This window comes from Cyanistes caeruleus, chromosome 15 (assembly GCF_971803275.1).
Source record: "Cyanistes caeruleus chromosome 15, bCyaCae1.hap1.1, whole genome shotgun sequence".
Lineage (NCBI taxonomy): Eukaryota > Metazoa > Chordata > Aves > Passeriformes > Paridae > Cyanistes > Cyanistes caeruleus.
In genome coordinates this window covers 8,147,225-8,171,862 of record NC_141715.1, presented here as the reverse complement: position 1 = coordinate 8,171,862, position 24,638 = coordinate 8,147,225, and the positions used below count along the sequence as shown (strand labels likewise).

General features: G+C 46.1%; 2 protein-coding genes across 8 annotated transcripts in view; both read right to left on the bottom strand.

The window, feature by feature from the left end:
- The window catches only part of KLHL3 (kelch like family member 3), a 62,225-nt gene that overhangs the window by 4,802 nt on the left and 32,785 nt on the right, over positions 1 to 24,638 (bottom strand). For 3 of the 7 annotated variants that reach the window (XM_086852186.1, XM_023936036.2, XM_023936038.2), the window contains 10 exons: positions 19,423 to 19,585; positions 16,713 to 16,822; positions 11,722 to 11,838; positions 10,570 to 10,719; positions 7,930 to 8,047; positions 7,000 to 7,197; positions 6,088 to 6,189; positions 3,481 to 3,609; positions 433 to 573; positions 84 to 227 (listed from right to left, as the gene is read on the bottom strand). In XM_086852186.1, coding sequence (XP_086708312.1) covers positions 84 to 227; positions 433 to 573; positions 3,481 to 3,609; positions 6,088 to 6,189; positions 7,000 to 7,197; positions 7,930 to 8,047; positions 10,570 to 10,719; positions 11,722 to 11,838; positions 16,713 to 16,822; positions 19,423 to 19,585 — 1,372 coding nt within the window. Of the gene's footprint in view, positions 1 to 83; positions 228 to 432; positions 1,891 to 3,480; positions 3,610 to 6,087; positions 6,190 to 6,999; positions 7,198 to 7,929; positions 8,048 to 10,569; positions 10,720 to 11,721; positions 11,839 to 16,712; positions 16,823 to 19,422; positions 19,586 to 24,638 lie in introns of all 7 variants that reach the window. The other 4 variants (XR_015276828.1, XR_015276831.1, XR_015276829.1 and 1 more) reach the window with 3 other exon arrangements.
- The window catches only part of HNRNPA0 (heterogeneous nuclear ribonucleoprotein A0), a 40,387-nt gene continuing 32,461 nt past the window's right edge, over positions 16,713 to 24,638 (bottom strand). Inside the window, exons 6-7 of the transcript XR_015276832.1 lie at positions 19,423 to 19,585; positions 16,713 to 16,822 (exon numbers count right to left, since the gene is read on the bottom strand). The gene's annotated coding sequence lies outside the window, so the exon portion shown is untranslated. The remainder of the gene's footprint in view (positions 16,823 to 19,422; positions 19,586 to 24,638) is intronic.

Here is a 24,638-nt window from a genome sequence, read left to right as displayed (position 1 = left end):
AAGTAAAATTAAATCTTCAGCGGGCACAGCCCTCAAGTTTACAGATGACCCCACTGCTGCCCACTCTCCCACTGCCTGTTTACCTGCATAACTCCTCCCCGTGCTCATGCTGGTTGGCAACAACGTCCACTTGTCTGTGCTGGGGTTGTAGTATTCCACCGAAGCCAAATTGCAGGAACCATCATCGCCTCCCACCACGTAGAGGAGACCATTCACTGCACACACACCTCAAAGCAGAGCACAGATGGTGAGACATGGGCTAACTCATCCCCCACAGCATGCTGCTGCCACATTCCGATTCATTCCCAGGCAGATCACTCAACTACCATTTTTATCTTTTACAACGCTGATCACATACACCACAAGCACACAAATTGAAAACCACCCACAGACAACTGAGCCAAGCACCACAGAAAGGCTTATTGTGGTTACCTGCATTTCTTCTACACATATTCATGTCTGCTACTTGCTTCCAGGTGTTTGTCCCTGGGTCGTAGACTTCCACACTCTTCCTCACCAAGGGCCCGTCGTGGCCCCCGGTGGCGTAGAGCAGCCCGCTGAGCACACCGACACCTGCCAAGCACAGCCAGGTCAGCCACAGCACAGGGACAGGGCTGCACGTCCCTGGTTCTCCTACTGGGCATGGCCTTGGCCTCTCCAAGGCACTTCCAGAAACATGGGCCACATGTGCATCAAGATCGCCAGGCACATGGCCAACTCTGCACCCACCCACCCTGTGGCACTACAGCAGCCTGCACAGTAATCCTGGCAGATGTCCCCTCCTAGGAAGCTGTCAGGCTATCCAAGATCAGCAGTCTAGTCCCATGACATTCCTCTGCCTTTATTCCATCTCTTTACACAGACTTGCTCTCTGCCTTCCCACCCCACCTTGTTTCCATCTGCATGATATTTTCTGCAAGGGGGCCCTCTGCTTTTAGACTGATTCCCCCTTTCAGAACTTCTACTTTTGTTTTTCCTGCTGCCATTGTGCCACATGATGATCTTCCTCTCCTCAGTAACTCACAGCTCTTGAAGCTGCCACTTGATTCCTCTCTTCCCACTCCCACCCCAAAACCTGGCAGCATTGGTACAGACAAGGTGCCTCCAATGCCACCTTCTCAGCCATTTTTGAAGGCCCCTGGCCAAATCTCTGGGAATGACAGGGGTCTTAAAGCCACTTCTGCCTAATATTAAGTAAATTAGTTAATTAAAATGTTCACCAATCCATGAGAGTTAAAACTTCCAGGAACATATCTTCGTTAATAGGTTCAAAGGCCTCTATTAAAATTAACAAGGCGGGATGTTAGTAAAACAGAAACAGATCTGAATCACATCATTTCAACCATGGGCATTAACCAGTGTGCAGGGAGGAGAGGAGCCCTGCCAACCTGATACCAACAGGTTTTTGACTTGGTCCCTGTGCAAGGATCTTTCCTGGTCAGGAAAGGAGAGGACAGGAACAGCTGCTGAGCCAGAGAACAGGCACCTCCCAGGCTCTGCAGCTCCATCAGGAGCATCCCCATCTGGGGACAGGAACATAGGTCTAACACTGTCACCTCTCCCTTCTCCAAATCATCTTAGCTTGCTGCTGCTGGGTTTGGTTTTGGCCAGCTGTCTGTCACTGTACCAAGAGGTGCTGAAATCCCAACATAACATTGGGATTCATGGTTCACAGCAGGCAAACATATAATTAATCTCTGACATAAATAAATGGCCCCACCTTCCTGGGCCACATCCCTGGTGAGGTTGACATACTTCAACATGCATGACTTGGGAAGAGCAGAAAACATCCAAATGTGTGTCCTGGCTCCTGAGCTGTAGCAGGTGTCTCCCAGTTCACTGGGAAATGGAAAGTCACTTAACTGCAGCCTGGCATTTGATTATATGCAGCTGTTAATGGAAATTTTATACTTGTAAGAAATAATTTAATGAGTAAGCTTATTTAGCAAGTAAGAGAGTAAAAGAGTCGGAAACACTCAAGCTTTTTAACATGAAGCTGCCTCCTTGCGCAGTGAGACAGACAGGGTACACAGGGACAGGACATCCCTGCCAGCAGGGAAAGGGAACCCCCCAGCTGGTCCAGCAAACCCTGGGAGTGTTCAAAAAATGTGCAGATGTGGCACTTGGAGATGTGGTTTAGCAGTGAACATGGCAGTGCTGGGTTAACCGTGGGACCTGATGATCTTAAAGGTCTTTTCCAATCTAAAAAAATGTATGATTCCACAAAACCTGGGCAGCACCTGCACATCCCCACAGCCCCAGTGCCTGCAGGGACTTGGGATGGCTCCAGGGGCTGGGGACACCTGTCCTCACCCCCACTAGATGTCAGCATGGGGACAGCAGTGCAGAGCACGGTGCCGTTTCTGGAGCTGTACAGCAGATTGTGCTGCGGCACCGCTGCTGGCCACTGCACTGGGCAGAACCCTCCTGTCCCTAACGGAGGGGCATCTGGAGGACAACCAGAGCCTGAGGAACTCAGCTTTCAGGTGGGAAACAGAAAACTGCAAAGAAATTTGGCAGGGGAGTACGAGAATTCCTAACAAAGGGCTTGCTACATGTAGAAACACTTGTAAAGCAGCACTCGGAGCAGAGTGTTTCCAACCAAGACAACTCCCTAAAACAGGTAGGTTGTAGAGAGCAGCCTCAAACCACCCAGCTCAAAAGGGAACTCCCACCACAGTTTAATCTGCAGGGTCATTTCAGCCCCAAAGAGCAGCCCCCAGGCTTGGCTGTGGGTAACTGCACAATTTAACATCAGGGACATGGCACACAGTGAGCAGGACCCACAGTGACAAATTTCCATTCACCTGAAGATGATTTTAAATGCAGTGGTTAAGAGCTCTTATCCCTTTCCGAGAGGAACAATCACAGAGAAGACAAATTGCTACCTGGCCCAAGATCAGTAGGAAATTAGAAACCATCAAGACTAGAATCCAATCCTTTTACAACAGGTCCTTTCCTCTAATTCTCCAGATCACCAACTCTTGCTAACAAAAAATTAACTAAAAACTAGCTAAGCAGGGACAATCTGAGATGAATTTTGTTATCCTACACATCACCCCATGTGCAGATGCATTTTGTGTTGCAAAGCACCCGCTGGGTGCTTGCAGGAAGATCCAAAATGAAAATTCATCTGAAACCCTACGGTGATAGAGGAGAGGGAGGTGCAGCTTGGCTTTCCTGTGCCCAGCTGTGTCTGCAGCTGGCAATTTGAGAGAACTCTTTGCTTACAAGTGAGATGCATCTGTTAGCAGGGCTACTTAGAGACACCGAACATTATTTCATTAATCCAGAAATCGGTCTCAATTTGGCAGATTTTGCCCAAGTCAGGAGAGCTGCTGAGAGCTTCCAAGCCATTACATTTTTACCCCTCACAGAAAGGGGTGCTCATAAGAGGGTGCACTTGTAAGCCCAGCAATGCCAAATCCCACTTTCCCTTGCTGTCTGTGAGCAGGGAAGGCTGTGCCCATGCTGCAGTACCTGCCCCGCTGCGCCGCGTGCTCATGTCAGCCACGTAGGTCCACTCGTTGGTGGCGGGGTTGTACTGCTCCACCGTGCTAAGGCACTGCCGCGACGCTCCGTCATAGCCCCCCACGGCGTACAGCTTCCCTGCAACACACACAGCCACGGCTCAGCCACCTGCCACAGCCCGGGGGACAGCTCCTGCCTTGGGGTGGCTCCAGGGGACACGCCTGAACCTGCTGCCATGTCTGGGGAAAAGCCTAGCAAGGGCATCTGGAGTGGATCGCAGGCAGGAGTGACTGTAACGCTGTTGAGCTGTCAGTAACAGCAGGATACAGCACAACAGCTTCAGCAGAAGCCACAGCCCGGAGGATTTTCCAAATTACTTGTTGGCCCAGGAGAAGAGGCATTATCAAAGTGTGTTCTATTGATGGAGGGTTCCCCCCATTCAGGTGTGCTGTCAAAGGCTGTCACTGCACATTAATTACAGCATCACATGAGCAATAAATACAAAATAGCTTCTTATAATAATATAATACCTGCAAAGAAACCTAGACCTGATTTTGTAGAACCTGGGGCAAATTGAAACCCAGAGATGCTGCGAGTGCAGCTGAGGCCAGCTGGACACAGCTGGTCACTCGTGCCCAGTGATGACAGCAGAGGCTACTGTGTTGTGAGGGTCTCCTGGAGTATGAACACACACTTACTGAGACCAGAGAAGCACAATCTGATATCATGGGACTGTATCATACGTGAAACAAGGCAGATGCTCTACTATGTCCTCTGTTCCCAGGCCTGACTGATCCTCTCCCCTTGTCTCCCTGTATCATCTATCAGCTTGTTTTGCATTTAAGCAGTTAACTCTCTGGGCAGAGAAGGATTCTTCTTGCTAAAGCAGCCAGCACAAGGCATTCTTGTTCAACCTAGGTGCTACAATAAACAATTAAAAAAGCTCAACAAATATGTAGAAAAAAATCTAACCTATTTTTTTCTACAAAAGCTAGGAATTATACCAGTTCTCAACCCATGATAGCAGGGCCAGGCCATGAATGAGCTGTGCAGATCTTTGCATGCACAAAACTCCCACCAGCAGTTATCTTCAGCTTTAGGCTTTTGCATCCTCCTGTTTCTGGATGTTTGCAAGGCTCCAAGAACAGACTGGCTCTTTTCTTTCTCCCTCAGGCACACTCATGGCCTCCTTCTGCATCTTCCTGTCTCTTGGAACATTTCACTTACTTGTGCTATTGTCCTGCCTGGTATTTGTCAATGAATCAGGCAAGAGTGCCAGTCCAAGCAAGACAAGATTGATTTCCCCAGCTGGCATAGATTATTAGGTATTTTCAGTATATTTCAGATCATCTGATCAATTTTTGTCAGATTCAGATGAACCCTGTGGATTAACTGCAGGCTGCAGCTGGTTCCCTACACCAGTATGATCAGCTCTTGTGCCCATCACATGCCCTCATTATTTTTATCATTGACTTCAACATATTCAACACTTACTTGTGCTTTCAAACAAACCAAAGGAAAAGGATTTCATGAGTCTCCAGTAGAAAATCTGTCCATAGAAATGCCTCTCTCAGGTCCAATACTTTTTCTGCATTCAAGCCACTTGAATAAATTCCAATGACTGACAGCAGCCCAGCACTTCCCAAGCATGGGCCAATTTTGAAGGAGGTGCTTCTTAAACATGCAAATTTAAGTTAATGACCACTATTTAGTCTGATTTTATCTCCCTTCTTCTTCTCACAAACACATTTCACGTACATTAACATATTCCATGTACTTCCCACTCAAAAAGGTCAAGCCAAAGCACTGTAAAGAATGGTTTACATGATTTATAATAAGGCTTGTGCCAAGGCTGCTCTGCACTGCACTAACTGGGAAGTGCTATGCCACACTAAAGTTCAAATAATGCCTTTCACTTCTTTCAGAATAGATTTTGTAAAGGAAGAAACAGTTCCTACTTAAACTTTTCATTGTCCTGAGACCAAGCTGCTCAGTTCCAGCTCCCTTAAATCTGGTGCTGAGACAGAGGTGCCAGCAGCTGCCACCATCCTCCCAGGCCTCCCACCTCGCTCCGAGCTGCTGCAGCACCGGCCTTTGCTATCACCAGCCCCTGCTCGTTCAGGAACCATGGCACAGCTGTGCCTGATGTCAATAAACACAGGTTTTAGTATTCCTGCCAAACCACCAGCTTGGGGCTGTGGGACAAACCCTGTTCCTGTTTCTCTGGCTGAGAAGATTTTCTGTGATGGGTATTCAATCCACGCAGCGTCTGTCAGCAGCAGCAGCATCCACTGCACAGCAGCTCTGGCTTTCACCAGCCAGAAGCAGCCCAGGAAGAATTTGGATTCAAAGAAACCTGCACACACCTAATTGCATTCACAGGAGGCATGGGCTAGTCTGATACAGGTTTGAGGCTCTTGGAAAGCTAGACATGATTTTTCACCAAGATAAAGAGGAGAATGGAAACAGTTGCAGCAATTACATCATATAAAATCAATCTTTCCAAACTGGTCTAGGGAACAGTTCTTGCCATTCCCTCCTACTGCACTTAACCATTCAGGCTTCTGTTTGGCACAGTAACATTTGCTTGGTGGAAATGGCTGCTGATTTTCTTACCCTCCACAACTCCAACTCCAACACTGCTTCTTCTTGTGTTCATGGGAGCCACAAAAAACCACTCATTGGTTTTATAGCTATAGGCCTCAACTGATGCCAGACCTAGTTAAAAAGGGGATACACAGGTTTTCTAATTAAAAAAAAAGAGAAGAAAAAAAGATTGGTGTTGCACTTTCATCTGCCTTCCACCTCCTCCCAAACCCGTAATTCCCACCACGCTCCTGCAATCCCACTTCCTAATCCCTTGCCTTTCAGGCTAGGACCAGCATGTTAATGCCACTTCTTCAATGGCTGGGAAAACTGCTACCCCATCACCCCTACCCTGGGACTGCTGCCTCTCCAATGTGCTGAGGACACCGAGGTGAGCAGAGTCCAAATTCCAAGCCCAAAAGCCCCACATCCTTTCAAGCATTACAAAATGTCCATGCAAAGGTTTAAAAATTCCCCCAGACCCTGCTGCAATAGTTAGTTCAGGGCTTAACCAAGTGGCAGAGCTTTACAGCAGAGGCAGACGTGTGAATCTAAACACGCAGATATGCCAAGACAAATCCCAGGCACACACACCCTGAAAGATTCCTTGCTAGTATTTTATTCATGTTGCTATGAAAAATTTAACTGAAACAAGGAAAAATCCCTTTTCAGCCCTGATAAAGCATAATCATACAGAGAATGAGGCTGAAAGAACTGTATCGCTAAAGAAAATAATAAGGATGAGATTCTCTGCAATTACTGACGGGTCGGAGCACGCACACGGGTAGTTCCAACACACACCAAACCCCATTTCTGGCTCCTCCTCTACAGAGCCATAGAGGAAGGGCACAGGATCCTCTCTAAAGCTCTGCAATCCCTGCAGGGTCTGTGGAAACACTTTTTTCAGGTCAGGCACTGCCTGTTTTTCGCCCGGTCACCTACCAGTGCTGCCATCAAAGCCGCCCACAGCGTAGAGGAGGTCGTTGAGCACGGCGGCGCCCAGCGTGCTGCGCCTCTCCTGCATGCTGGCTATGGACGTCCACTGGTCCTTGACGCCGTCGTACACGTCCACCGTGCGCACCCGCAGCGACCCGTTAAAGCCCCCCACGGCGTAGACATTGCCAGCCATGAACACCACGCCTGAGCAAAGAGGAGAGGGGTTTTACAGCAAACACCTTGGGAAGTGTGAAGGATCTGTCTGGATCCTGCTCGCCTGCCCGGGTGTGAGAGGCAGCGGGGAAGGGCAGAACACGGGCAAGGCTTTGGCGTTTTCCGCAGGTTAACGGTGTTGAAGTTGAGCGTGATAAAACATACGGGAGGTGAAACGCACATGAAAACATGGCAGCATAAGGCACAGATGGAGCTCACACCTGAATGAGTAATTCTGTGAGCCAGAGGGAACACCAAATGGTGAGCCACATTCACAACCCTGTCAGATGTTTTCAGAGGAACATTCCCAACTTAAAGATCTGCTCTCCATCACCCACTCCTCCGCACCAAGAGGGACTGACTCAGCTCCTTTGATTTTTCACGAGGAAACCAGCAAGAAAAACTGGACCCCTGTAGGCTGCCAAGACAGCAATGGGGGAGGAGAAGGGGAAACACTGATGGGAAACAGCCAGGAGAGAGAGAGAGATGATAAAGGGGAGACAGTGGCTATGGAGGGCTGAGAGGCAGGAGCAACCCCACTAGAGAGCAGGACATACACCTGAACAAGAAGGGAAAGGTGTCTGTAGAGGAAGAGGAAAGAATGGCAAAAAGAAAGAGCTGCTTGAGGCCAGAGGAAGCTAAAGGGAGGACCAAGGACATCCATCCAGTGCTGAAGAGCTGCACTGGGGAAACAAAGAAGGTTGCAGCAAAAATTCCCTTTACCTGCTCTGCATCTCCGTGAGGGAAGCTCAGCAACCTGATCCCACCGCTCCTCCTCAAAATCATAGCACTCCACACTGCGAATGGCTTTGGGTGCCTGCCCACCCACCACAATCATCACCTGCAGAGGGAAGAGAAGAGCTAGAAAACCTCACACATGACCCTGGGCAGCTGCTCTCTACAGAGAAACCATCACCACAACCTGATCAAGAGCAGCTGCTAAAACATGTGCTGAAGGCCAGCCAGAAGCCTCTGCAGGGAGAATTATTTCAGGCAATTATATTTCAAGGGGGAAAAATTTCTCTCCAATTTAATGCATGCTAAGCATGGCCACCCCATTTACCCTTCCTCACTGTGTCCAAGGTGGGCAACTTGCCCAACTTCTCCTTGAAATACAAAACCTTTCGGCACCACGGCATACCCAAGACTCACTGCAAAAGTATTTTTAAGTGAAAGAAGATTCCAGCACAATTTCCAGGGGCGGCCCACTGTTTAGTCATTATCTCCATGGTGGTGCTAAAAATAATCAATGCCACTTAGCAAATAAAACGTGACAGCTGCGCTGCCACCTGCGGGGAAGGTGACACTCAGGGAAATCACCAGAACTGCTACAACCCAGGGGGTCTGGGCTGCTGAAGGATGTGATTTGTCAGCTTCATTAAGGCTTCTGGCTGCCACAGGTATTGAAGCAAATGCAGGAATTAAACCCTGAGTTCATCACAGGTAGGGAATAGCTATGTCAAGGTGGACAAGAGCAACCTCAGGAGCAGAAGAACCACTCTGCTGGGTCAGCCTAAGGGGTCATCCAGCCCCAGCCTCCACTACCAGCAACAGCAAGGGGTGGACACTGGTGGGCAGGTGAGAAGACCAGAAGAGCTGGGCAGCATGCAGTATGGTCCTTCCCAAATCTGCCCTCTCTGCTGCCAGAAGACAAGCTCCCCATGGACACCAGTGCCAGGAGCCTGCAGCTCTGCACTCGAGAATGCCCATGGCTCTGAGCCCCAGCTGGGCACTGCAAACCAACACCTGCACAGGCTTCCAGCCCCCAAAATACCTGCACTGATGAACAGCTGGACCTGCACTTTGATCAGCACACATTTCATTCAACCCTCCACACCCATCAAGAGGGAGGATTTTCTCCCTTTATCACAGGACAAACATCACCCAAGACAATCTGACAAGGCCAAGGAGCTAGAAACAAGAATATAGGGCTTCAAATATAGATAAAGAATAGTTGTAAAACTGACTTTAGCCTCTGCAAAGCAGCTGGGAGTAGCTGAGGGGATAAGATCGTCACTTGAGGTCATTCGGATAACAAATTCAACTCCACACAGGGTTGCTTTAAAAGTAGAGAGCTAGACAGCAATTTAAAGAATTTGAAGAGCATGGAAATAGTGGCCTGTTTGATCTACAAAGATGAGAACATGATATCAGAAACCAAATTAAGTTTAAATTAACAGCCTGACTACTAGTTGTGTAACAGTCTCTCATGGCAAGCTGCAGGGCTTCACACGATTACAGAATTAAGGGATTTCACAGCAGACAATAATCCCTCATCAGCAGGACCAACAGGCCAGATGAAAGTTTCTCAGTAACAGGATTGCTGAAAGATCATCACCTCCTTCCCTTTCTTCACAGTTCAAAAGAAAGGAGAGACCTGCAGAAGATTTGGATTTGTGCTCATAGGTCATGCTATAAAATATGTTGAGAACCTCTGAACTCACTGATTTGCTGTTCCTTTTATCCTTAACTACTTTAGTCCTTGAACAAGGGCCATGTCAGCCCTTCATGATACCCCCAAAGCTGTGTTCTACCAACTTCATCTCAGCAACAGCAGGCAGAAAGGACACGGACACACACTGCCACATGCTGCAAAACCACGATTTCTCAATGAACAGTCCAGTATCCAAATATCAGAAACAGCACAGATCTCACCATCCCACACAACAACCTCATCACTGTTTGTGCTCGGAAAAATAACACACTGTGGTTTTCATGTCTTGGAATCTCCAAATGCTTACTAGCAACTTCAGTGGCAGTCTGCTGAGAGACGTTGTGCCAAACTGTGCTAATCTCTGGGGCACAGGGAAAAGTTCCTGTGGTCTTTTTTTCCTTCACTAATAAAGTGGTGGCCGAAGCATCACACACCTGTGGCATAAACATGGGGAGTAACAAGGATTATTTATTCAGTTGCTGCTTTGAGTCTATTGAAATTCACTTCAGACTTCCTGCCCACGGGGCTGGGTGCTGTTGTTTCCTGCTTTCCTGGCTTCTGATTATGGATACAGGAAATGAAGAGACACCTACTGTGACCCTTCTCAGTGGGGCTCCACGCCACCCTTACCAGGCAGCAGCAAGCTCAGCCAGCCCTCCCACACTCCAGCGAGCCACCAAACCACTCGTGGCTGACAAAACGTTTCAAGAGCATATATACTCCTTCCCCTAAGGGTTTATCTAAGTTTATCCAACTGAATCATGTTTCCTTGCTGGGGACAGGCAATGCCAGAAGAGGGAGTAAAACACTTCCAAGCACAATCACTGAGTTAGTAAAAAGTAACATGGCAAGTTCTCGAGTTCCTGTCAAAGACTGAAAAAGCCACCGGAACAGGGGTGAGGTGACACAAAGTGACAAGCTCAGCTTACCTTTGGCAAGCTAACGGGAGTCCTTGGCTTTGTCCTGGGATTCTTTATTAGCTGCCTTTGATCCAGAGGAAGCAAATGGTATTTCATGGCTTCAATAAGGAAATCTTTACAGGTGTTGTTATTCTTGATTAAAGCTTCTTCTTCAACTGTCTGAGAACATGCACACACAACAAAGAACATTTACACTGGCACAGGTCACAAGGAGTTTTGTGAAAAGAACATAGAACCTGGAATTTCCCTTCCAATGCACCAACATTTAAAAAAAGTAATGCAGGAGACAAACACAGACTTTGAGGTCTTCCCAAAGAAGCACGTGCAGTAACATCCAAGCTTGTCACTTTTTTCCAAGATCACCTGCAAGAAGTGAGTATTTTATCACCCTCTGCCAAACACTTGATGCAGCAGAGGAGAATTCACCAGGAGTCTGGATGCAAAGTAAGCAATTTCTTTTATCTGAATCAGAATTTTTAAAGAGAGGCGGTATATTTTATTCCCTCAGAAGATACAGATGAAAGAAAACCAAAACCATGATGGGTTCATCTTGTGAATACCAATTTTATACCAATTGTATTGATTTTTTTTAGACAAATGATAAAAGCACAATAGTCAAAGAGCCCATATGCCAAGCCTTCTTTGGGAATTCTCAGCTCATTATCTAGGCCCATATCCCAGGAATTAATTTATGAAGAACAATCTCCAAGTCAGACTGAGTCAGAGAGTGCCTTCCCTGCCAGACACACAGATCCATATGTATGCACAGTACATGTCGTAAACCAAAATTACCATACATTATTTGTTCCCATTATGATGTTTTGCCTGTGCATGAGATAAAAAGCTGCATGAGCTTGTAACAACACCACCACTTCAGTACTTTCAGGATGAAAAATCATGAGATATTAACTTATCAATGTCTGCCCTAGAAGGGCAGGAGCTCTGCTTTCAGCATTCCTGGCAGAGCAGGGGTCCCATTTACAAGAAGGCTCCTGGAGCACACATTGATTTCAGAGTCCGCTCAGTTTTTGCTTTTATTCTTCTGTTTACAGACTCAGCAACAGACCAAATTACCTGTCTCAGACACAAACAGCCAAGCCACTGATTAAGGAGCAACCAGCAGCTTAAGTACAAGTATTAATGACTTCTTTACAGACTAACCTGTACCAGGTAATCTCTGGGCAAAAGGGGCAGGCGAACATGTTCCATCAGCTTAGCCATGTGCTCTAAGCGAGATTCCTTCTCATAATTTATCCAAGAGATAACTGCTTCAAAGACCTACACAGATAAAGTACAATTAAATGGGGAAAAGAGAACTTCCTTGCAGAGTCACCCACCCAAAATCAGAAGCATGGTGATTTTAGAGCATCGAAGGAAGGGGGTGCAAGATCTCTATCAAACAGATGAAAAAGCTGTGACTGCACAGAGCAGCACTGTAGCAAAGAGCTGAGCTGACCACACAAGCAGCTTCTAGATGTGCTGTATCACTCCCAGAGCTAAGTGCATGTCCAGAACAATCATACACCTCTTGGACATTAGTACTGGAAGGCAGCCAGGAAACTTAATGAGCCTGCTGACATTTGTACGGGGCATTCATGAAATCAGCCACAACAATTACTCCTGATAACAGAGATCTCCCTCCTCCAGGAGCCTGGCCACACAGTAAAGTCACTATGCTCATATTTAATCACTGCCTCAGCTCCACCAGCCCCCAGAAACCAAGAAGTCTTGAGGACAAGTTCCCCAGACACTCAGGGCAAGCCCTGCCTGCAGCCATGGAACCTCTGCACTGCGTGCATTTCACTGCTAAAAATACTCAGATATTCCAGCTGGGGAACAAGGGCACACTGGGCTTCTGGTCTGAACCAAAATCTAGTTTTACTTCCAGATCCAGCTGGTTGAGATAAGCATCCAGAGCTGGAGTCCATGACGAAGTGCTCACAAACAGCCCCATGGGCAGAGCCCTGGCGACGCACAGGCACGGGAGAAGCGTCCTATGTGGGCTCCTGTATGAATATGCATGTGCTTATATAACTGTGAGCCTCACTCACAAAAGAAAGGCCTAAAAATGTCACCAGGAGTGGGAAAGGCTTCCTGAAACACCCAGCAAGGCAGGAAGAGGGGCTGATGCAGTCTCAGATGCTGCACAGCAGGATCTGGATCACTGCAGTGGAGCTTCCCCACAGAGAGAGAATTAAATTCTGACACATAACTCTACACATAACATCTACAGGCAACACTCCCCAAGCCCTCTCACTGCCCAGTTACTCAGGGGGGCTGAGCAGAGACTCTGTCTGTACTGTGCTTCCCCCAGAAGCATCCCTGGCCCTTCCCTCCTGCATGCCAGGCAAGCACCCTTGGTTTCAGCTTCCCTCCGGGGTCACCAAACGGTCAGCCCAATTTGCACAGATAATTATTTCTTTTTTTCCATCCCTTGCATCACTCCCCAAGAAACCATTTTGTTTGGTCCAAGGTCACTAATTTGACAATATCAATCAAAAAGGAGGGCACCATCTTTCAGTCCCCAGTTGTTGCTGGTAAGTGTACTTGCAGGAGCCTTGGCAGACACATCCTGCCATGAAGGAGATGCAGAGCAGGAAGGGGTTTCTTCCTCTAAGGATAAACTATATACTTTTAAAATGCAGTAAAGCACCAGCCTGATTTCCTGTGCCAACAAAGTTCCTGCTGAACTGTTTGGAATTCAGGACACTGCAAGGAGGATTTAAGCAACACAACAGGGAACAGTGTAATCAAACCACAGCAAATGCTGAGGAGAATAACTACTGCAGAGCCTTTAAGTATTTTAAAATTAAAATAAGTAAACAAACAAACATTTTAACTTTGGCTATGAGGCCTTTAAAGTAGAAACTGGATTGTTGTGAGATTTTTTTACTTGCAAATGAGTGTGGAAGGAGGATAAAGCAAATGTTTAGCCGACAAACAGGCTTTTCATTAACCTCTTCTGCACAAAGGCTGAGCTGCAGAACAGGTCACAGGGCTGGGACATACCCATCTACAGGTCAGGAAGACAGTGAAAAAGCCTAAAGGAAGGTAAGGCACTAGGAATAAGCTGCTTCCTCAGTGCTGGAGTCCACTCCTGAGTTAGGCAAGCACTGTTGCTTCCCTGCTGTGCCTACTCTAAAAATAACTTTTTTTTAAAAAAAGTCAGAGTCTGGCACCTTCTATTGGCTCTGATTCCTAATTTCAGAGTAGGGGAAAAAAGGCTTTAATCCAAGACAGCAATATCTCTATTTAAAGGCCACATCTGTTTCCAGTCCTGCCGTGCCCTCCCTCCACACACCGTGCCCGCTGCAGACCCCGAGCAGCTGCTGCCGCTCCCCCAGGACTCTCCAGCCAGGCAGGACCTGCTGCCAGGGTGGGATGGATGAGGCAGTTGCCCACACAGATTGATTTAGAGCTGAGATAGCAGCTGGCACCTGCCTGGCTGCAGGAATGGTCCTGAGCTTGGGAGAAGTAAAATTCCCACTCTAAGGAGCAGAAGGGTAAAAGCCTGGAATATCCCCTCTCTGCATACTGCCTAAGGAAAGAGCAAGCCAGATGTTTTCCCAGTCTCTTCAGCCAAAAATCCATTTGTTAGAGACTCCCAAGAGTGAGAACTAAACCTTGCATCAGCTTCTGCTACATGTCAGCAGCATGAGACAATGAATCAATTACCAGACTCTGTGTAGAATCCCCAATCCAAAAACCTCAACCCTTTAAAAAATTTCTGTAGACGCTGTTCTGAGTTGCCAGAAGACCATTCGCAAGTCCCCCCACACTTCATACATCTTTAGTAACTAACAAATAATTATTATTTTTATATGTATTTTTTTTTTATCTTGCAAACAGTAAAAATAGCCAATTAGGTCAGGTACAGAAAACATTAATAAAATTCTTCCAGGTACCCTACTCAGCTATAGCAAAAAGAGCAAGCAGGGACAGCAAACCTCTGCCCTATTCTGAAAGAATCTGTGTAACTGCAAAGGCTGCTACAACAAGGGGGACAGAAGAGAAAGGAAAAAGGGGAAGAATCTTTGAGTGATGAGGAAATGCTGTCACCACTTTACAATTAAAGCAGATTTCTGTGCTAGCAGAGAATTTTTTTCGTCCTGATGGCCTAGGGGTATAAATAAGCCAAAATTGGTGAAGATATATTTTATTAGGCCAATTGGTATTAGTTGCAGGGTGACAGAGGAAGGGAAGAACACACAAATTCCTGAGGTATTCCAAGGGCAATTCTCCCTGCCTGATCCTGGCAGGACTTGGCTCTAACACCTCCCAGTGATACAGGGATGGAAATGCTCTGGGGCTCACAGGTACAGTACATGTATGAGACACAGCAAGAAGAGGAATGAGAAAACTCCTTGTGAAATCTGGCTGTGACAATTAAGCTGCCAGATTTCTGAAGTATTTTGCACGTGCATACACACAGATGTACATGTGTATGCACAGACTGGTATACACAAATATATACTTTTATATACTTTGTCTTATATATCAACATTAGCAGATAGAAAGATTAAAAGTGAGGAAAATGGCTTGTCTGTCATGAAGTTAACATGAAACAGCAGCCTACAAGTCTGTCCTCAATTTCAAACATTTCTTTGAACTCCAGCACATTTCACATTTATGTTCCATTCCCATTTTCTGCTTCTCTCCTGTTATTCAGACCTTTTGTTTTGAATGTGCAGCTTATGCTTACATTTCCTGCTACTGCCTTGCATTCTCAACAATCTTTTCTTTTACAAGTTTTTTTACAGTCAGCTAAAGAAATACTGGGTTTGATTGTGTAAAGCTCAGATGAGGGAAGGAGCATTTTGATTCCCCTGGGCGCAAGGCCAATAAAAGCTTTTGAACAATGCTGCACAGGACTGGAAAAAAGTGGTTACTAAACTTGCACTTCCCTTTGCAGGCTGCTTGGCTCAGGCAGAGAGATTCTGCTGTGAGTTCATGCTATTTGCTGTTTCCCTTCCTGGCCCTGCCCCAGCGGCACCTCGCAGCCCCCGCCAGCCCCACGCCTGCGGAAACGCGCCCGGAGCCTCCGAGTTTGCTGGCTCAGGATCAGCAGGGAGCATCCCTGTGTCCACACCTCACATGGAGCAGGACTCCTGGTGACTTTCACAGTCCCTCTGGGCCCAAGCACCTGCGTGTCTGTAGCCCAGAGGGGCTGAGCAGGAGGAGAGCACACATGAGGATGGGCAGCCCAGCCAGCAGCACCTCCTTACCCAGGTCCAGCTTCAGCCCACCCAAACACAGGCATCCAAAAAGAGCCCTGAAGTTACAGATCACACGATCCTCAAGCTCTCCTGCAGCCTCTTACAAGTGACCATTTACATTTAGGTACATGGTTTAGTGGTGGCCCTGGCAGTGCTGGGTTAGTGGTTGGACTCAATGATCTTAAATTACTTTTCCAACCTTAATGATTCTGTGACTCTGCAATCTCCCCACAGTGACAATTTGGAGATGAGCTGAAGGACTGGAGGCACAAGCCTGTTCCCAGAAATCTGCAGCAGGTCATACAAGAAGCTCAGATTACAGAATGGGGCTGGAGTTCACCAAGCACCATAAACACTGGTCACCCTCCTCCCCAGGACTCCAGACTACACAAGGGGCACTGAATGCTTCAACCACAAAAACAATATCAACCAGTGCCTTTTCCCCCCTCTTTCATTAAATACACTGAAGATGCTAGAAAAACATTTCCTTCCTTCCTTTTGGTTCCCTTATTTTTGCTCCTTTTTGGTTCCTTTTGCTTTTGTTTTTCTATCCAACATGCAACAGAAGCAATATTCTCTCTGGCCTAATGGAATTCTTTTTTTTTTTTTTTTTTGAGGTTTTACAGCAGGTATTAAATGCTTTACACAACAGCAGATAGGAGTTTCCTAGTTTTCCAGAGAGAGAAAGTAGTTGGTTCTGAGCCCCAGGGGTTTTGGAGTGATATGGATCTGAGAGTCATAACTTCCTGCAAAGAACAACCAAGTGAAGGTCATTTTTATGTGTTTTTAGGATTCACATTATTTTAATTTTCCTTTCCACATGATCTCTGTTGGAGAATGGCCCCTAAGGAGCATATCATGATAACAGTTCCTGGTGTAAGATCTAGAAACATTCCAGCATTCTTACATTCACTCTTGCTATACAATTTACTGTACCTTTTCTTCAGAGGAGACTGTGAGCTTGTCACTTGATATTAAACTGCAAACCTGGTCCAGACTAAGGCTAAGAAATTCTTCTCCTAGCATCACCTCAGGGAAATGCTGCTCTGTTCAACAAATGAAAAGGGGGAACAGAAAATTATAATGAAATCCATGTTTTCAGTCAGTGGAAGCAGCACAGAATTCAGAGAACAGCTCTTGCCACAGCTCTGAGCACCCAAGACAGACCCACAGCAGCTGTGAGTGGAACACAGACAGAAACCAGCCTCAGAGCAGGATAAAGAAACCTGATGTTATTTCAAGCAGCACCAGCCCCATGAAATATTTTATAAATGATACTAAACTTTCTGAAAAAACACTGAGAATATTCCAGTGGCAAATACAGTTAAAAGTGGCAATTGAGACAAGGGCCAATGTCTAAAGTAGTAAATAACCTGGCCACCTCAGCACCCACCTTCCCAGTTTTCCCCTTTCCACTTAAGCCTGCAATTGTACAAACTTCTATTTCTCCCTTTTTTGTCTCCAGATCCCTCCATATTCTGGGAGCCACTTTAAAATAAAAAGCACATCACTGAATAGAACCTCAAACCGGAGGAATTACGCCTGAACATCATCAAATCTGTCAAGCTTGATATCTAGCCAAAAGACGCACAAAATAATCACTTCCTAAAAAATAATTTCTAGGTCAAATATGTCATTAGCCAGTTGCAGCAATTTTAGTTTTGCAAGAATTTTTTATATATACTGCCAATTTAATCTCACCTGTCATTTGCTAAGTCCCATTTATCTTTGGCTGAATAACAGAAACATGAATCTCAGACACTTTATCTGAAGCAGCTTCTTTCAGGTTCTAATTCTGTAGCTTTGAGCAGCTCAGACTCCTGTATCCAAAGAGCTCTGTCTGCCCCGAGTTTTCACATCTGCAGTGCTTTGCCTGACAAACAGCAGCACCACAGGGACATGAGCTGGTGTAACTTCCAGACAGAAGCTTTTTGGAGCCCCTGAACAGCCCCTCACCAAAGCTGATGCTGCAGAGTTGGACTCTGGACTTGGACTCCCCAGTCACAGACCCTCCTTGCTCTACTGAGGACCAAAGCCCCACAGCTAAGCCAAAGGCTCTGATTAAAAATAGCAGCATGTGGATAAAATGTAATACTCTGTTATGCTGGAAATATATATATATATGATCTAATGAACACTTTTCACCTTAAACACTTAAGAGGCAGGAAACAGTCCCCATACAATAAGCTGGATGCATTCTGACCTCTGGGCAAAATCTCATATTCATTCATTCTGGACTTTTTCTGGCAGCAGAAAGGTATTTGATCTCTTGTTATTAGCTGGAAGCAAGTAAGAATATTTACTGATTTTAATAAAGGAACTAGTGCCTGCATCAAGAAGGCTCCTTCACCTACTAAAGTTATCCATTGGCCAGAACTCAGCATTTCTCAAGTAACAGCTCATGCATGCATGGACTCTTGAGCTTGGGGACTTCTGTCTTGATTTAAGATTGTTACATAAACAACATAGTGAAAAGAATTTTAATGGCATTTTTATTAATGGAGTTCCATTAACATTACATGGGCTGCTGTACTAACTGGGACTTATGAAGGCCAATAAAACAACAAAGCAGACCTTCTAATTGCCAAACAACCAAATAAATATACAGTGAATGCACTGCTTGTTGGGTTAAAGATTAAACAGGGCCTGGAAACAAGGATAATGAGATATTACAAGCAAGCTTTTATACAATTAACCATTCCTTCCAGGGTACCTTTTTCTCCAGGGGGTAATACAGCTAGAGCAGCTGAGAAAGTTTTAGTTTTATTTGCAGGAGAATAGGGGAGGACTCAGTGGATACATTTTTATTCCACTGAGCCTACTTACAGCCCAATTAAGGACAAAATTGTTAAAAAGGAAAATGTTGCAGGACAGAGCAGGTGCTCTGGGAGACAGCAGGTGTATGTGTCACTATACAAATTATCAGAAAACAGAAAAACAAACTGGGAGAGAACTATCAGCTTCTCCCAAGCAGAGGTCAAGGGCAGCTCTGCTGGAGGAGACTGGAAAGTGCTGGGGAATTCAGAGCTTGGGGCTGGCTGAAAAAGCTTTACATTTACAGTGTAGAGGAGAAATGCTGAAAGCCATTGCCTGCACCTACTTATTGCAACCAAACACATCCACTCCCAAGGAAACATGAGCCTATGCTCCCTGGGGGTAAGGGGCCACTGCTGCACAGATCAGAGCCTCAGACTGTAAGGCAAGGCAGTTCTAGCTGAGTGTTCCAACACCCAGCCACAGGAATTAATTTTGCCCAGTGCCATTTATTCCCACAATGGAAATGCCCATCAGTGCCTCCTGCTCTCCCAGGGCAGGGTCCATGGGGAGGACACCAACACACCAACACCAAGCTGTTCCACAGGCACACTGAGAGCTTGCTAGGATCACACTCAGGAACTGTTCAGTGAGCTGAGATCCAGAGGATCAGGCTTTTTTACCTTCTAAGGCTTTTTTACCTTCTCCCCTGTGAGCAAACCACATTTCACCACTTGCAGCATCACAAGAAGTTCTAAGTCCAGAACCAAATAAAGTACTCCCTTCCTGTTCTGATACCAGAAGTCTGAAGAGACCAAGGTGCTGAGCCCTGGGGCTGCTGTAGCTGGAGGCAGGGTCAGCTCCACACACAGCCCCCCTGCCCTGCCCTCACCTGCGTAGGCGTTGGCCTGCTGCAGCAGCTCAGTGCAGGCGTGCACGTCGGCAAAAGCGCGGATGCCAAGGCAGTTCGTGGGATGCAGCTGGGACTGAAGGAAGTCACAGCAGTTTTTTCTAACATCCATCAGTTGCAATAAACTAGCAGCTGGCAACAAAACCTGCAAAGGCACAAGAGGGGAACGAAAGTGAGCAACAAGGAGTGGTTCACAGCTTGCACAAATTGGAGGCAACTCCCCTTCAGATGGGGACACACCCCTGCAGGGTCATGAGAAGGAAAGTTCAAGTCTTAGCTCTACTCATATATGCAGAAGATCCCTGTTCATGCTCTGAGACATGAAAATGGCTATCCTACATCCTATATCCTATATCATCCTACATCCTATATCCTGGGCTATAAGTGGAATTGCTCTCACAGCAAAGTGAGGACAAGCCAGAAGCAAGCCACATTTCTGGCTTTAACGCAGGTAGGTCCTGCACACAGATTTATTTTTTTTCCCCACAAAGGGCTTTATATTATTTATAAGTATTGCCATCAGATTCAAAGACCATAGCAGTCTATCAGTCCTCAAAACCCTGGACTTTGTTACTTCCAAAACCCTACTGGCTTGTGAGCAGGGTGCCCAAACAGTCATGTAATTTCCCAGAAGCTCAAGCAGGTTTTGGTAACAGCAAGGCACTTGGGAAAGACAGGTCCAACTATTCAAATTAGCAGCTCTCATTTACACTGACACAAAATGCTGGGGACACTTGTGGATCATGGCTGCATCTAAAAATGAGGTATTGCTTTGTACATCCAAAACTAAGCACAGAAAAAGGAGACAGAAATGGATGACAAATGTGACATCTGCTGGGAAAAAAACACATTTGAGGCCAGTGAGAAGGACAGGAAGTAGAAAACAAAGTCCATCAGGATATTACAGCCCGTGACATCAGCTACTTCCTCTCTTATGTCCAACAGCAGCTGCAGACGTGTCTTATTCCAGTTCTTTTGTAGCTCTGGCTGCCTCACACATGTCCTTCCAACTGGGCATCTGTGCTCACCATCTGAGCACACATTTCTGGAAAATTATTGCCAACTCAAAAAAAATAAGCAGCTGTTAAACAAACCAAGTAGGTTAACAGCATTCACCTCCCTGGATCCTGATGGCAGCAAAGGGATTAAGATGTTCCCTCCCTGTCCTTGCCAGCACAATCCCATTCCACACCAGGGCAGGACACTCACAACCTCCTCCAGGTCTTTCTAAGCAACTGATGTGTTCCACTCCAGCCCAGTGGTAGTGGCTGACTGCTGCCAAGCAGCCACCCCAACAGGCAACAATAAAAAGAGAAGTCAATTAACCCAGGAGCCTGTTTTAGCCCAAGCCTCTTGATGCCAGGAGCAGATTAGTTCGTGGCTTTGATTAAGTCAAGATAGTAATGCTCTACGATTTTGAAACCTGTGAACCACTTTCTTTCTAACTGAACCATTCCTGAACACCTGAGCTACCTAAGGGCTTTGATGACTCCATGCAAGCCATCTCTGGCTATAGACCAGCCAGGGCCTCCTCTGGGCACCCTCATCCATCCAGGATGCTTGCCAGTCCAGTGGGCTGCTTACCTCCAGGGTCTGGGATGTTGCCTCCAGACCAAAAGGAACTCACTACCATCACCACATGCACCAGCCCCTGGACAAACCAGTGCTGCTGTTATGGCCTGTGCTGGTTTGAGAGGCAATGCAGAAGGAGCCTTACACCACTTCAGCCTTCAGGAAAGGGGCATTATCATACAACACTTCTCAGAAATGGGATATAAAAAGCCTATCAAGAGATGAGGGGATTTTCTCTTTCTTACCTCCCAGCTAAATGTCTCAACACTCATCTTGTTTTTACCAGGGAAGGCAAAAAGCGAGCAAAGGATTTCCGTGAGAACAAAGTCTGTTTCCTTTAGAAATAACAAGAGGAAATGCCCTGCCTAAACATGCAGCAGGACCAAACTGCAACCCCATTAATATCCAGGAAAGTTACTCACATGGGTCTGGATTTGACTCTTAATATTTGAACTCCAATAGCCGTGAACGATTTAGTGAGAGCTGGCTTCTCTACCAGATCTGCCTCCAGATCAAAACCCACTCATTTTTTGAAACTATGTCAAAATCATCTGCTATTACTACTGAGACTGACTGCTTTACTTAATTTATGTCCAGAACCTCATCTATGGGATGTGTGTCTAGATATAGATATATATCTATATATACATATAACATCGAGTTCACTAGCTGTGCTCTGCAGACTCCACACAAATTTCAAGTTTTACACAACACTGCCTGTGCAATTACTTCTGTAGACCTTTGATGTCTCTAAGCTAGAAACATCTTTCAGCCAAAAGTGCTCTGTATATATAAGGTTCATTCATTAATGCTGGACTGCAGAGGCTGGGGTTAATTCCCTACTGTGACAGAGCCTTACAGGTAGCCTTGGCCAAAAGTTAACTTGCATCATTCCTGCTCTGCAAAACCGGGAAAGGAGCATTTCCCCTAGGCAGGGGATGTATAAAAGCTTATAAGCAGCTTTGACAATTTGGTCAAATTGGAAGCCAAGTAAAAGTACTGGCTTTAAGCCTCAGTTGTACATCCAGGGCCACAGCTGGGACTGCACATCTGCCCAAACAGAGAGACAGCTCCCAGGCACCCACCCAGGGGAACCTGTGACCAGAGAAACAAATTTATTTTGTGTTTTCAAGGCAGGTAAAATACTCAGTTTTAAACAAGCTGCTGTAAACAGCACAAACAGTGGAGATAAAACTACATTAGTGTAATGTGACTTTTGAGTGCAAGGGTGGCAATTAGGCTTTGTTACACCCCAGCTGCTCCCAGGCAGCACATGGGCTGAACAACAGTACCTCCACTTAAATGCTCCACCTGAGGTAAAATAGCCCAGACAGAGGAAGGTGTGACAGTATCAGGGAGTCAAAAAACCTTATCAGGAGAAGGAGACAGACAAAGGATGTAGAGATGAGAGAGAAAATGGGAACTGGCTACTTCCCTCCTGAGCTGCCTTCTCCAACTTCAGACACATCATCCCCTGGTTAAACAGTGCAATAAAAAATGTGAAGACATGCATCAGGTGCAACACAGTGCTCTGGTGCCACATCCACAAGTTCCTCCTCAGCTTTCTATTAGGCCAAGCCAATTTAAAATACTTCCTATAGGTTTAACAAAGGGCCCCCAACCCAGAGGAGTCAGCCCTGCAATGGACCAGGGACCACTGCACCCCAGGGAGATGCATGGCAAGCAGCTTTGGTTCCAGGGAGGAACACAGCCCTAATTTATTGCAGAAAGGTGCTCTGACTCATCCTGGGCTTGCATATACTACAGTTTTTGGACTGAACACGAGGAAGAGATGGACTGACCCCATTTATAAACCCTTTATCATCAAAACTGCACTTGTCGAGAGCTCTCTTTCTTTGTTGTGATCTCCTAAGTGAGCAGGGAAAGCTGAGGTGCAGAAGCACTTCTGAAACAGAAATATTGCAGCTCCTAGCAAAGTCCTTTCCTCTTTTCTTGAGACAGTTTTTATGACAATTACCGTACCTGCAAAGCTGACAGGTTCAATATCTACTTCCTCCAGACAGCCGATTTCAGATTTTGTTCTCTGTGTACGAGCCATATCTCAAACTGTGGCAGTACACAAGGACACCTCACACATGTGGTCCATGGCATATCCTTCCCAACAACTTAATTGTGAAATCAGGTCAATCAGGACTTTTTCCAGGGAATCATTACAAGCTGAATGACTTTCTTAATTGGGAGGGCAATTCTCAGGCTGCCTGCCAGTAATGAAGTGTCATTTGTAGGGCTGGTTGGGACACACTAAGGAGGGACAGTATTCACTGCCTAGAGCCAGAGGTCCAGGTGTTTTCTCTGCCTAGGACAGGGAGAGGCCTGTTCCCAGATCTCTTCATTCAGCTCTGCTCAAGGCCACCGCACAGAGTTTCTCCATCACTGAGCTGGCAGGTTTGATATGAAAGCTGGAAAGCAGGCAGCAATGTCACCACTTCAGCTGCAAAATCAAGACCTAATTGAAAAATTCAGGTGATTGACATGTAAAAAGCACCAGCTACCCCATACATGTAGAGAGCAGCAGACCCTGTGCTCTGATGTGTGTTTATGATTTCCACTGAGATCAACCCAGGAACCTGAGCATCTGTGAAGTTCCCAAAGACACCCACTTTAGTATTCCTTCCTTTTACTGTGTGTCAAACTGCATGACACAACTTCCTACTAAATAAATGTATCAAGCTCCACCTTCAAATGAATGAGTTCTTTATATCATGCATATCAAAATTTACAACCAACCTTGATGTGGGATGCAAGAGAAGAGAAACACCAGAAGGCAGCAGGTGTAGAAATCCCAAGATGGATTTTCCTGAAACTACAACACGACTGCAATAAAGACAGAAATTCTGTCTCTGCTCCATGCCTTCTAAACAAGTGGGAGGCTTAATCCCAAATACATGTTCACAGGTAAAACTTCTCTATCATCCATCATCCCTGGGCCTTCCTACTGCTGCACCTATACTGCCTTGAAATCCCACCTTAAGAATGACGTTCCAAGAGATAAAGCAGGATTGCATTTGTTGGGGTAAATCTCACCCATGTACCCCAGCAGGGTTAGAAGAGAGCATTCCTTCCACATGGGCTCAGGATGAGCTGAAAATCCCCTTTGCCTGCACATTTGGGACATAATCTTGAGAAGGAATTGGATGAATACCCCCAGGAATGCACTGCCTAGATGACAACTGGAACTGCCCGTAAAGGCTTGGCTCCTTGTACACATATCCTTCCTCACATAAAAAACAAAACAAAAGACACTGTGTCATTTTGTTGCACAATCAGCTACAGAAATACATGCTTAGAAAAAGAGTCTCACTTCCTGAGCCTATACCAGGCCTATAAAAGCAAAAAAAAATATAGAGGTTTCTATTAGAAAGGAAACAACAAAAGAAGTTGTTAAAAGGCTTCTTGTTGTGAAGGGCTGGGCACTGCTCAGCATTCAAACACACTTAGGAACATTCATTCTGCACTCCATGATACCTTTGATGTTCATCTTCTTCTCATTTCTATCCTGCTGTCATCTTATTTTTGTCACTGACAAGATAGTGTCATTTCATTTATTCACAAGTTTTGATACCTTGGCTGCATCTGCTCAGTTAATGTCACTAAGCAATTATTTT